This window comes from Rhinolophus sinicus, chromosome 18, assembly GCF_057876585.1.
Source record: "Rhinolophus sinicus isolate RSI-liver-muscle chromosome 18, RSI-T2T, whole genome shotgun sequence".
In the NCBI taxonomy this organism is placed as follows: domain Eukaryota; kingdom Metazoa; phylum Chordata; class Mammalia; order Chiroptera; family Rhinolophidae; genus Rhinolophus; species Rhinolophus sinicus.
Genome location: NC_142518.1, coordinates 45,819,052 through 45,833,569, shown reverse-complemented (window position 1 = coordinate 45,833,569; position 14,518 = coordinate 45,819,052). Strand labels below are relative to the sequence as shown.

General features: G+C 34.8%; 1 protein-coding gene across 14 annotated transcripts in view; it reads left to right on the top strand.

Moving 5' to 3' along the window:
• The window catches only part of ATRX (ATRX chromatin remodeler), a 251,334-nt gene that overhangs the window by 103,244 nt on the left and 133,572 nt on the right, over nt 1-14,518 (top strand). For all 14 annotated transcript variants that reach the window (XM_019716363.3, XM_074323977.2, XM_074323981.2 and 11 more), the window contains 3 exons: nt 2,009-2,102; nt 11,672-11,774; nt 13,759-13,983. In XM_019716363.3, the coding sequence (XP_019571922.2) occupies nt 2,009-2,102; nt 11,672-11,774; nt 13,759-13,983 (422 nt within the window). The remainder of the gene's footprint in view (nt 1-2,008; nt 2,103-11,671; nt 11,775-13,758; nt 13,984-14,518) is intronic.

Below are 14,518 nucleotides of genomic sequence, written 5' to 3'. Positions count from 1 at the left end.
TGAAATGATTTTAGATTTACAGAAATGTTGCAAAAATGGTAGAGTTCCTACATACCTTTCACCCAGCTTCAATACCTTATATAATACTACATAGTACAGTAATCAAAACCAGGAAATTAACATTGATTGATGCAATACTATTAAATAAACCAAGTGTTGGCAAACTACACCAGTAGGCTAAATTCTACCTTCTGCTGTTTTATAAAGTTATGTTGGCAAACAGTCATACTTAGTTACTGCTTTCATGTGTTTATAACGGCAAAGTTGAGTAAAGATGAGTAGTTGCAACAGAGACGTTATATCCTATAAAGTTGAAAATATTTGTCATCAGACTTTTTACATCAAATGTTTTCTATCCTCTGAAGTAGACTATAGCTCTTATTTGGTTATCATTATTTTTCCCACTAATGTCCTTTTTGTGCTTCAAAATGTAATCTAACACATCCCACTTTGTATTCATTTGGAATGTCTTCTTAATCTACTCCAGTCTGTGACAGTTCCTCTGTCTTTTGTTTCATGACCTTGACACTTTTGAACAGTATTGATCAGTTATTTTCCAGACTGTCCATCTATATGTATTTGTCTAATATCTTCTCATAATTGTATTGAGGGTATTAGGCATTTTTACAAGAATACCACAAAGTGATATTGAATTCTTCTCATTGTATCATGTCAAGGGTATAGGATGACAGTATTTATTACTGCTAATGTTAATCTTGATTACTTGGTTAACTTGGTGTCTGCTGGGTTAGAACCACTGTCCAAATGTTTTTTATTCATATGTAATGAATGTCTTGTGGGGTAATACTTGGAAACTATGCAAATCTCCTGTTTCTCCTCATACTTAAGCCCAAAAATTTTAGTATCCATCTTGCCTGAAGCAATTATTATTGTGATGTTTGTCTGGTGGTGATTTTCTTTCGTTACCTCTATATTTAGTAATTTTAAGGAAGAGCTATCTGTTTTCCCCTATTTGTTTATCCCATTACTTACATTAATGTGGACTTATAGATATTTATTTTATTCTATGAGTTGTAATCCGATTGTTCATTTTGTGGCTCTTAACTGTTCCAGATTTGGCTATTGGAAGTGCCTTCAAGTTGGATCACGTGTTTTGAATATGCCACCATTATTTTTTGAGCACGGCTTTGCTTTCTGGCACCACAACGTATTCCAGGCTCATCTTGTATTTTCCCAGCTTGGCTTCCTCTGGCCAGAAACATGGATATTCTCCTGGGGTTTTAGACGCCTGTGTCATAGTGGCAGTTTTAGGGGAGAAAAACAAAATGTTGGAGAAAAAAATGTCAGGAATTCTTCTTATATTGTGAAATACAGGGTCCAGCTTCTTCTTTCCAGTGCTGTGGCTAGAAATGAGGTTCTCCCAGAGTTTTGCTGTCAGCACCCTTTGCGTAGTTTTGGAATTCAGCTTGCCATCCTCTTTCAAAACCAGGAAAGAAAGGAGGGGGAAGAATGACACAGCCATCCCCCCTCAAGCCTTCAGTTTTATAAGGATCATTATTCAAGTTTTGATTTCAGTCCCCAATCTGCCTGCTATTGTTTACTTTTTAGAGTCCTTAGGTCATTTCTTACTGTATTCTGTCCATAAATGACAGAGAGTCTGTAATCGCCCTTACTTCATTATGGTCAGACTAGTCTGCTTGTTTGAATAAGCAGAATTCTTTCATTTTACTTTATTTACCTTTGATAATTATGGATATATTTTATTGACAGGTAAATTCTTATTTTGTTAATTCATATGCATTTAATACTTATATTTTAATATAGAAGCATAGTTTTATAATCGTAGTTGGAATACCTTGGAATTATTTTTCTAAATACCATTTGAATAATTAACTAGTCTAATCTATATGATGTAATACCCATTATTGTACATATTACAGATATTCTCCTCACAGTGCTCTAAGTTTTAATGTGAAGTTATTGACAAATTAAGTGAATTACATTTTATTGGGAAGTATTTAACAATTTAATATGCTTTTTATTTAAGTGAGCAGCGAGGATTCTGAAGATTCTGATTTTCAGGAATCAGGAGTTAGTGAACAAGTTAGTGAATCTGAAGATGAACAACGGCCCAGAACAAGGTAAATATTATAATTGTTTTTACAAAAATTTTAGGAATTAATCTGAATAACCATGCTTCAAATTATTTGTAGAAAGATTGCTGTTACTAATAAATTTAAGTAAAATATTTAATATTTTGATTTGAAACTAATTGTTAAAATTACTAATTTAAATGGGGTGTTCATAACATATGAGTATGTATAATTGAACTGTGTATTCTAAACGAGGTGGACTTTCAGGGTGCAAAATCACTCGAGTATTTTTTGATTGCTGTGGTGGGAAGTCGTAGTGTAGTAAATGAGAGATTCTGAAGACAAACTACCTTAATCTAACTCCTGACTCTATTACTTTCTATTTGTATGAATACTCTGTGCTTCAGTTTCCTCATTTGTAAAATGGGGTGTTACAGTACTACTTACCTTATTGATTATTGTGGGTGTTAAATGAGACGGTACATATAAAGGGCTTATAATAGTGCTTACTTGGCAAATAGTAAGTGCTCCATGAGTGCTAATTACTGGTTTTAGTAGTAATACTAGTATTATTGTAATTAAGATGTGTTTGTTCTCTCAATATACATAGCTACTGATCTAGATTATCAGTTATTTAAAATATTGCTTCCTTCGTAGCATAGTATTTTACAATAATACTAACCTTTCTAAGAATGTTTTAATTTTTCCATAATAATAATATGATCATTCTACAATTTATCAAATGGGAAATCTGTGTTTTTGTGAGTGTGTGTGTGTGTGTGTGTGTGCGCGCACGTGCGTGCATGTGTGTAGACACATAGTTGTCTACACTTGTCAATTTTAAAACATTTGAGATTTTTTTTAGATTAGTACTTACCAGGCTGTGCCTGGACTATACTAACATATTGTACTATAGGGAAATATAAAATAACTGCAGTGTTCAATGGTAACTTTTAAAAACTGAGATAGAATTCATATAACGAAATTTACCATTTTAAAGTGTAGAATACAGTGATTTTTATAATATTTACAAAGTTGTACAACCATTACCACTATCTAATTTCAGAACATTTCCATCACCCCAGAAACAAACTCTGTACCCAATAGCAGTCATTACACATTCTTACTGTATCCCATCCCCTGGGAAAAAGTAATCTATTCTGTATGGATTTGCCCATTCTGGACATTTCATATGGATTCATACAATATGTGGTGTTTCATAAATGAATTCTATTGGTTAGCATAATGTTTTCATGGTTCATCCAGGCTGTAGTTTGTATCAATACTTTCTTCCTTTTAAATTACTTTTTTAATGGTGGTTAAATACACTTAACATAAAAATTTACCATCTTATCCGTTAAGTGTACAGTTCAGTAGTGGTAAGTATATTTATGTTATTCTGCAAGCAATCTCCATAACACTTTATCTTGCAAAAGTGAAGCTCTTGATTTTATTATTTTTAAATTAAATTTATTGGGGTAACATTGGTTAATAACATTATACAGGTTATAGGTGTACAGCTTTATACTACATCATCTGTATATTGCATTGTGTGCTCACCACCTAAAGTTTAGTCTCCTTCCATCACCATACATCTGACCCCATTTACCCTCTTCATCCTCCCCAACCCTCTTTCCCTCTGGTAATTACCATACCGTTGTCTGTGTCTGGAGTTTGTTTCTTTTGTTTGTTTATTTGTTGCTTTTTGTTTTATATCCCACATGAGTTCTTTCTCATCTGACTTCACTTAGCATGATACTTTCAAGATCCATCCAGTGTTGCAAATGGCCGTGTTTCATTTTTTTTTTTATTGCAGAGTAGTATTCCATTGTATATATATACCGCATCTTCTTTATCCAATCATCCATTGAAGGACACTTACCGTGTTTCCCCAAAAATAAGACCTAGCCAGACCATCAGCTCTAATGCATCTTTTGGAGCAAAAATTAATATAAGACCCGGTCTTATTTTAATATAAGACTGGGTATAATATAATACAATACAATATAATACCAGATATGATATGATATAATATAATAATATATGTAATACTGGGTATAGTATAATATAAGACGGAGTCTTGTATTAATTTTTGCTCCAAAAGATGCATTAGAGCTGATAGTCTGGTTAGGTCTTAGTTTCGGGGAAATACGGTAGGTTTTTTCCATGTCTTGGCTATTGTGAATAATGCTTCAGTGAACATAGGGGTACATAGATCTTATTGAATAAGCATTTTCAAATTTTGGGGGATAGATACCCACAAGAAGGATTGCTGGGTCAGATGGCAGCTCTATTCTTAATTTTGTGAGGAATTTACATACTTTTTTTCCAACAAGGCTGCACCAAATTACATTTGGACCAGCAGTGTACCAGGGTTCCCCATTCTCTCCATTTTCTCCAACACTTGTTTTTTTCTTATTGATAATAGTCATTGTAACAGGTGTGAGGTGTTATCTCAGTATGGTTTTGATTTGCATTCCCCTTATAACTAGTGAAGTCAAGAATTTTCATATTTCTGTTGGTTGTGTGTCTTATTGGGAAAAATGTTCAGGTCCACTGTCCATTTTTTAATTGGATTGTTTCTTTTTTGTTGTTGAGTTATATGTGTTCTTTATGTAGTTTGGATATTATCCCCTTATTGGAGGGATCATTTGCAAATACCTTTTCTCATACAATTGGTTGCCTTTTTTTGTTGTTGATGGTTTCTTTTGCTGTGCAGAAGCCTTTTAGTTTGATGGAGTCCTGCTCATTTAATTTTGCTTTTACTTCCCTGGCCTTAGTGGTCAAGTTTACAAAAACTTTCTGAGACCAAGATCTACAAGTGTAGTGCCTATGTATTCTCTATGTATTTTGTTGTTTCAGGTCTTACATTCAAGTCTTTAATCCATTTTGAGTTAATTTTTGTATACAGTGTCAGATAGCAGTCCAGTTTCATTCTTTTGCATGTGGGTTTCCAGTTTGCTTAACAACATATTGAAGAGGTTTTGCTTCCTCCCTTTTTCCATTTTTGGCTCCTTTTTTGATAATTTCCGATGTACCTTTGGGTTTATTTCTGGGCTCTCAATTCTATTCCATTCGTCTGTGTCTATTTTTCTGCCAATACCTTACTGTTAAGATTATTGTAGCTTTGTAGTGTAATGTGAAGTCAGGGAGTGTGATACCTCATGGCTTTGTTCTTTTTTTCTCAGGATTGCTTTGGCCATTCGGGGTTCTTTTGTGGTTCCATACAAATTTGATGATTGTTTTGTTCTATCACCCCAATAAATTTAATAAAATTAAAAAGAAAAAATGCCCCTGGGATTTTGATGGGGTTTATATGAAATCTGTATATTGCTTTGGATAATATGGCCATTTTAACTGTTAATTTCTCTAATCGTTGAACACAGAATATCTTTCCATTGTTTTGTGTTATCTTCAATTTCTTTCAACCATGCTTTGTAGTTTTCTTTTTCATTTTTTTAAATTTTTTTTATTTTTCAAATTTTATTGGGGAATATTGGGGAACAGTGTGTTTCTCCGGAGCCCATCAGCTCCAAGTCATCGTCCTTCAATCTAGTTGTGGAGGGCACAGCTCAGTTCCAAATCAAGATGCAGTTTTCAATCTTCAGTTGTAGGGGGCTTAGCCCACCATCCCATGGATGGATTGTTGTTGAGAGCTCGTACTCTAATCAACTGCGCCATCCAGCTGCCCCTCGGGAAGCTCAGCTGCAGCTCGTTGTCTTCAATCTAGTTGTGTAGGGCGCAGCTCACTGGCTCATGTGGGAATCGAACCAGCAATCCTGTTGTTCAGAGCTCGCACTCTAACCAACTGAGCCATCTAGCTGCCGCAGCTTTGGGGTTTTCAGTGTATAGTTCCTTCACTTCCTTTGGTAAATTTATTTCTTGGTATTTTATTCTTCTTGTTGCAGTTGCAAATGGGATTGTGTCCTTCATTTATTTCTCTGATATTTCATTGTTAGTATATAGAAACACAACTGATTTTTGTATATTGATTTTGTATCTTGCAACTTTACTGTATTTGTTTATTGTTTTTAATAGTCTTTATATATTTAAAGTTTTCTACATATAGAATCATATCATCTGCAAATAGTGATAGTTTTACCTCTTTATTCCCAATTTGGATGCCTTTTACTTTTTTTTCTTGTGTTATTGTTATGGCTAGGACTTCCAGTATTTTGTTGAATAACAGTGGCTAGAGGGTATCCTTGGCTTGTTCCTAATCTTAGAGAAGAAGCTTTCAGTTTTTTTGTTTGTTTGTTTGTTTTTTACCATTGCATATGATACTAGGTGAGGGTTTATCATGTATTCCCTTTATTATATTGAGGTACTTTCCTCCTGTACCCATTTTTCCAGTGTTTTAATCATAAATGGATGTTTTATCTTGTCAGATGCTTTACCTACATCTATTGATACGATTATAAGATCTTTATCTTTTATTTTGTTAATGCTGAACCATCCTTGCGTCCCTGAATGAACCCCACTTCATTGTGATGTATTCTTTTTTCAATGTATTGTTATATTGAATTTGCTGGTGTCTCTTTTTTTCAAGTTTATTGGAGTGCTGGTATTTTGTTTAGGATTTTTCCTTTGTTTATCAGCATTATTGACCTGTAATTTTCTTTTTATGTGTGTTGTCCTTGCCTGGTTTTGGTATCAGGGTAATGTTGGCCTCGTAAAATGTGTTAAGTATTCCTCTTCTTCAGTTGTTTGGAAGAGTTTGAGGAGGATAGGTATTAAATCTTTGAATGTTTGGTTTAATTCACCATCGAAGCCATGTCGCCCTGGACCCTTGTTTTTTGGGAGGTTTTTGATAGCTTTCAATTTCCTTACTATTGATCGGTCTGTTTAGGTTTTCTAACTCTTCATGTTCAGTTTAGGAAGATTATATCTTTCTAAGAATTTGTGCATTCTAGTTTATCGAATTAGGTGGCATGTAGCCTTTTATTGTATTATTGTATAATTCCTTGTATTTTTGTGGTGTCCATTGTAACTTCTCTTTCATTTCTGATTTTACTTGAGCCTTTTTCACTTTTTTCCTTAGTGAGTCTAGCCAGAGGTTTGTCAATTTTGTTTATCTATTTAAAAAACCAGCTCTTTGTCACATTTTTTTCCATTGTCTTTGTGTTCTTCTTCCAGTATATCCATTATTCTTACATTGCTCTTTCTAAAGGAGTCAATTCTCATAGAATTGATTTATTTATTTTTAACTCTCAATTGTTTCTTTCACCCGAGTCATTTCTAGGTTTCTAACTTCAGGAACACTAATTCTCTCTTTCATCTGCTCTGCTCTGTTTCCTGAGCTCTCGAATTCATTCTTCATCCCATTTATTGTGTTTTTCAGCTCCAGAATTTTTTTTATAGTTTCAGTCTCTTTACTAAAGTACTCCTTTTTGTTTGTTAATTTTTTTCCTGAGCTCATTGAACTGCCTATCTGAGTTTTCTTGTACCTCATTGAGTTTTTTCAGAACTGCAATCTTGAATTCTCTGTCATTTAAATCACAGTCTTCCATGACTTTTAGTTTGTTTTCCAGAGAATTTTCATTTACTTTATGAGATACCTTGTTACTTTGGTTATTCATGGTAGTTGATTGATTATTTCTCCACCTGGGCATTTGAAATAGGTTTTTAGGTCCTGTTTTGCTTTTAACAATTCAGCAGGTTTATAAGTAGTGGTCTTTAATTTGTTGTTTTTATCTGCACTACCTGGACTTCAGGGATGTGGGTGGGGCTATATCTCCTTGGAGGTGGAAAATGTGGTGTTGAGCATATTTTCATGTGTTTTATGTTTTCTGAGTTAGATGAGATAGTATTCTGCCCATTGGGCATCCTCCAGAAAAGGCAGAACATTGCAAGCAAGTTCCACACTTCTCTTTCCTTCATGATGGAAGAGCTGGGAGTTGGGCAGCTTTCTCCTAACCTTATTGAAGTGATCAGGGAAGGAAGTAGGGCAAGTGTGAGCAGAAACACTACAAAATTTCCTATCATTTTAAGTGTGACTCGGTTAAGTATTCACTTGGTTGCTTCAGATTCTTAAGTGGTTTCTGAGTTCCCACAAAGTTACTTTTTATCATATGTTGTTGTTTATTCTGCTTTTGTATGGGAGGATAGGAGCTGGTAGCTGCCTAGTCTGCCCTCTTGCTGAGGTAACTGTGTATTTCATTACTTTTGATGGGTGAATAATATTCCATTATGTGGATAATACCACATTTTGTTTATTCACTTGTTGATGGACATTTGGGTTGTTTCCATTTTTTGGCGATTATGAATAATGCTGCTACAAACATTTGAGTACAGTTTTGAACATTTGTGTACAAGTCTACTCATTGTAGAATTGAGTACAGTTCTACTCATTCATTGTACAGTTCTACTCATAGGTATATTCATTCACAGGAATATACCTATGAGCAGAATTGTTTGGTCTTATGGTAACACTATGCCTAAACGTTCTAAGTAACTGCCAACCAAAATGTTTCCCATAGTGGCTTACCATGTTTATTCACCCAAGCAATTCACCAGGGTTCCAATTTCTCCACATCCTCACCAACATTTATCATTTTTATTCTTTTGGTTATAGCCAACTTAGTGGGTGTGCAGTGGCGTGTTGTGATTTTTGATTTCCTTTTCCCATATAACTAATGATCTTGAGTATTTTTTTTTTCATGTGCTTACTGGTCATTTCTGTATCTTTGGAGAAACATCTATCAAAATTCTTTTCCCAATTTTTAATTGAGTTGTGTTTTTATTGTTTATTTGTGATAGTCCTTTATGCAGTCAGGATACAAAACCCATATCAGATGTACGATTTACAAATATTTCTCCCATTCTGTGGGTTATATTTTTACTTTTTGGACAGTATCCATTCATGCACAAAAATTCTTAATTTTGATGAAGTCCCATTTAGCTATATTTTTCTTTGGTTATTTGTGTTTTTGCTGTCATATTAAAGAATCCATTGCCTAATCCAAGGTCACAAGGATTTATGGCTGTGTTTTCTTTTACAAGTTTTAGAGTTTTAGCTCTTACGTTTAGGACTTTGACCCTTTTTTTTCATTTATTACCTCTGACATTTTTATTAAGCTGCTTTTTTTGTATGTTTAAATGGTTCTCAATATTTTCTAGTGTAAATACTGTTTTAAAAATATTTATATATTTACTCATAGAATATTTGTATTAAAACACTGTATTAATAATTATATACACATATGCATGCATATATATATATATATGTATAGATGTGTGTGTGTGTGTGTGTGTGTATTCACATACTTGTCTGGTCATTTTCTTAGAGTAAATTTCAAAAAGTGACATTGTTGGGTCAAAGTTGTGTAATTTTAAGATTGTCATACAGGTTTTCAAACGGTCTTACAGAAGTAAATTTTTTCTCCTCCCAGCAGAATATATAAGTAATCATTTCCTCAATCTTCAACAATAAAACAATGAGGAGTCTGTTAGTTATAACATATATTTTAGTGGGACTTTGATCTACTTTGAGTTAATTTTTGCATATGGCACAAGATAGGGGTCTAACTTCACCCTTTTGCATGTAGATATACAGTTGTCTTAGCACAATTTGTAGAAAAGACTATTTTTTCCCTATTGAATTGTCTTGATACCTTTGTGGAAAATCAGTAGGCCATAAATGTAGTTTTATTTCTGGACATTAATTTCTCTTCCATTGATCTGTGTGTCTGTCCTTTATGCCGGGAACATAGTGTCTGGATTAATGTAACTTTGTGTACCGGTATCTAAGTCCAGAAGAACTTTCCTCACCAAAAATATTGTTACTTTTTTTTTAAGTGAGTTGATATAAATAAAATAGTATAGTGTTTAAAATTCTGCTTTTTAGAGATGATGAATATTTATGTCTATATTTGCCATTTATATTTCTAAAGACCCTCCATCTATCTTATTACTCATATACCAGATCTCTTCTATGAATAACTTAAAATGTTGGTCATTAGATTAGATTTGAGTTTTATCATTCTTGGACCTAGTGAAGTTATTTTTCTTTCTGTTTTCTTTAGGAATGTACACAAAGGTAAAGCAGTTCTAAAATAGTAAATAATTCATTTAGGGAAATTCATCGTTAAGTATTTTATATTTATTTTTGTATGTACGTAAGTATGTATGTATGTATGTATATTATTGATGTGTCCCACCCTGGACTGTTTGACACGTAATAGGTACCAATAAATGGTGAATGAATCAAGGCAATATACTCTTCTTAGTCATCGGATGAAGCCCCTGTTGGAATTTTAAGTGACTAGGAACTCAGCACTTGTGGGAGCCATCCCACCATTAAAAGCTCAGTTAGAAAGTTTCTGCATCTGACCTGCTTTCCTGTAACTCTCTCCTATGGTTTTAGCTTAGCCCTGGATGTGACAGGGACAAAGATGCTACCTCCTATCCTACAGGATCGTCCTTTCGATCTCAGAGGACTGTGACTGTGTCCTTCCATCCTGTTTCCTTTACTCACTCTCCAAGGTTTCATCTGCTCACCATTTTAGTCACCTTCTCTGTGCTCACTACACAGAGTACAGAGTTTCTCTGTGTTTCTCTCTTTAAAAGTGTGTGTCTGGAATTGAACATAACATTCTAGAGGGGGGTTTATATCAGTAGAATAGAGGAAGTCCCACTGTTTTTTTCAAAAAATTCCCTGCCTACATAATACTCACATTTTATTATGGAAAATGTCAAGCATACTAAAGTGAAGAGAATAGCATAATGAGTCCTGAGCCCTCAAGGATCCCTCCCCAGATTCAGCAGTTACCAACTCATGACCAATTTTGTTTGATTCACACTGCATCTGGCTCAATTCTTCAATTATTTTAAAGCAAATCAGAAGTTCAATCAGTAAAGATGTCAATATATTTCTATAAAAGAATTCATTAAGTACAACAACATAACCATGACACTATCATTGTCTCTAAAAAAGGGAAAATTCTTTAATATCGTCAAATGTCCATTTAGCCCAACTTAAAAACATACATAAACACTTGTGCACACAAACGTATACTCTACTCATTTTCAGGCAGAAATTTACAGTGTTTTTGATGAACATAATCTTTTTTGAACTTCATAAGAAACTATTACTGAAAAATACAGCTGTTGCTTTTGCTATATGGGTTAAGCTTAGGTAAGGACAGATGAGGACATTAAGGCTCAGAGAGTGGCTGGAAGTCTGTGGGCAATGGTAAAGCACAGGTTTTGGCACAAGACAGAGCTGTTTGTGTCACTCCTTTCCCATGTCCCCGCTGTAGGACCCTGGGCAAGCTACCTAAACTCTCTGAGCCTCAGTTTGTTCCCCCAGTAACACAGGACCTATACTGAAGTTGAAGAGCTATGGTCAGTATTTTTAAGCTATTAACTAAAGGAAAAAGGATCATAACCCAGGTTTCCCGACTCCAAAGGGGGTGCTATGATCACTGCATCAAAAAGGTGATCAGCACCAAAGATATTGAGTCGGACACATACACACAGGAGGCGGGATGGACCGGAGCATCGCTAGCCTGGCTTTCTCCTTTCGCGCCATGGCTCGGCACCCACTCAGGGTCCCCTGACAGACACCAGCCACCCAAAGGTGACCGGCCTTATTTTGCATTTTAAATGTTTTTTAGGTCTGCAAAGAAAGCAGAGTTGGAAGAAAATCAGCGGAGTTATAAACAGAAAAAGAAAAGGCGACGCATTAAGGTTCAAGAAGATTCATCCAGTGAAAACAAGGTAATAAGGACATTTACTGTGCGCTTGAATTTTAACTGGTACATTGGACAATAGTAAGTATGTTATTACCTCCTCTTCATTCCATTGGTTCTTTAAATTGTGGTTTATTTACTTTTTACACTTTTGTGGAAGGATTGACTTAGTGAGTGTATAAATATGCAGAACTCTTAATTTTGACATAATTGGTATTTTTTTGTTTCTTAACTAAGTCTAATGGAAAATTTTACCTGTTCTAATTCATTATTTCACATTCGAAGGACTATAGAATTGTTGTGAAGTGTTTATATTTTCTGAAGACATTAAATATTTTATCCTGTATAATGATTCATGTGGAATACATTTCTTCTACAAATGAAGTTATTCAATTTGAGTTTTCTGCATATAAGCAGAATTATGCAAAGTATAAATACTCTGTAACATGTTTTATTCTGTCACTATTCTCTTTTTGGTGGGTTCATTTTTTTTTTAAAGATTTTATTGGGGAAGGGGAACAGGACTTTATTGGGGAACAGTGTGTATTTTTTCCAGGATTTTTTCCAAGTTGTTGTCCTTTCAATCTTAGTTGTGGAGGGTGCAGTTCAGCTTCAAGTTGTCGTCCTTTCAGTCTTAGTTGTGGAGGGCGCAGCTCAGCTCCAGGTCCAGTTGCCATTACTAGTTGTAGGGGGCGCAGCCCACCATCCTTTGTGGGAGTCGAACCAGCAACCTTGTGGTTGATAGGACACGCTCCAACCAACTGAGCCATCCAGGAGCTCAGTGGCAGCTCAGCTCAAGGTGCCGTGTTCAATCATTAGTTGCAGGGGGCGCTGCCCACCATCCCTTGCGGGAAATCGAACTGGCAACTTTGTGGTTGAGAGCCCACGCTCCAACCAACTGAGCCATCCGGGAGCTCAGTGGCAGCTCAGCTCAAGGTGCTGTGTTCAATTATTAGTTGCCCGGGGCGCTGCCCACCATCCCTTGCGGGACTCGAGGAATTGAACCGGCAACCTTGTGGTTGAGAGCCCACTGGCCCATGTGGGAATCGAACCGGCAGCCTTCGGAGTTAGGAGCATGGAGCTCCAACCGCCTGAGCCACCGGGCCGGCCCAAGGGTTCATTTTTTTAAATGAACCTTTTAACCATTTGTAAGTGTACGATTCAGTGGCCTTAGTTACGTTCACAATTGGAAACTCTATACCCCTTAAACAGTAACTCCACATTCCCAACTACCTCCAGCCCCTTGTACCCTCTATTCTAATTTCTGTGTCTATAAATTTGCCTATTTTTAAATAGCTCATATAAGTGGAGTCATATTTGTCCTTTTGTGTTTGGCTTATGTTATTGGCATAATGCTTTCAAGGTTCATCCATGTGTTTGCATGTATTGGAATTTCTTTTAAGGCTGGATTATAATCATTGTGTTTATATATATAATGTTGTATTTATTCATTTATCTGTTAATGGGCATTTGGGTTGTTTCCATCTCTGGCTATCTTGAATAATGCTGCTATAATGTGGGTGTACACATCTGTTTGAATCCTGGCTTTTAATTCTTTTGGTTATAATCTAAGACGTGGACTTGCCAGATCATGTGGTGATTCTATATTTAATTCTTTGAGAAATTGTCACACTGTTTTCCCAATGCACCAGGCTTTCAATTTCTCTACTTCCTTACTGATACTTGCTATTTTTTGTATTTTTTTAAATGGCCATCTGAATAATATCTCATTTGTGGTTTTGATTTAAATTTCCCTAATGACAAATGATAATGAGTATCTATTCAGGTACTTATTGAACATTTCTATATTTTTCTTAGAGAAAAGTCTATTCCAGTCCCTTTTACCATTTTTTGGGTTGTGTGTGTGAGTTAATAATCCTGTTTTTTTGCAAAGTAAAATTCTAAAACTTTTTAGTATGTTTCCACCGTTTGTTGGTATGTTACTTATTTTAATATGAAGTGGATAAATTAGGCAATTTTGTTGTATTTACCCTTGATCATTTAATTTCCAGAGTAATTCTGATGAAGGAGATAAAGAAGACGACGAAGAGGAAGAAGAAGAAGAAGAAGAAGATGAAAATGATGATTCCAAGTCTCCTGGGAAAGGCAGAAAGAAAATTCGAAAGATTCTTAAAGATGATAAACTAAGAACAGAAACACAAAATGCTCTTAAGGAAGAGGAAGAGAGGCGAAAACGTATTGCTGAGAGGGAGCGAGAGAGAGAGAAATTGAGAGAGGTAAACCAATTTTTATTTATGATTTCTTTTTAACATGATTTCCATAGATTCATAGATATATTTCAGTATTTCAGGAATAGAATGTTGTAATCAACCATAGATTTTTTTAGTGACAGTTGTTTTCTCTACTAGCAGTATTTTATGCAATTTAAAAATCTTCATTAGGCTATATTAATATAAATAAGTAGATGGAAAGAGTTGAGATTCTTGAACGATGATCAGTGATTGTGTTTCATCTGAGGTAGAAAAATGTTTAAAAATTATTGTTTAAATCCATAAAGGACTTCAAATTTTTAAATTTTTTATTGTAAAAATTTTCAAGTATATGTATAGAGGGAAGGAGTAGTATTATAAATTTCTTTGTACCCATTACTCAGCTTCAACAGTTACGAACACATGGCCAGTCGTTCATCTGTTCTCTTACCTTCAGATTATATTTTGGAAGTCTCAGAGATCATATCATTCTCTCTATATGTAATTCATCATATGTTGTCGAAAGATAAAGGCCTTTTAAACATTACTACAGTTCCATCAT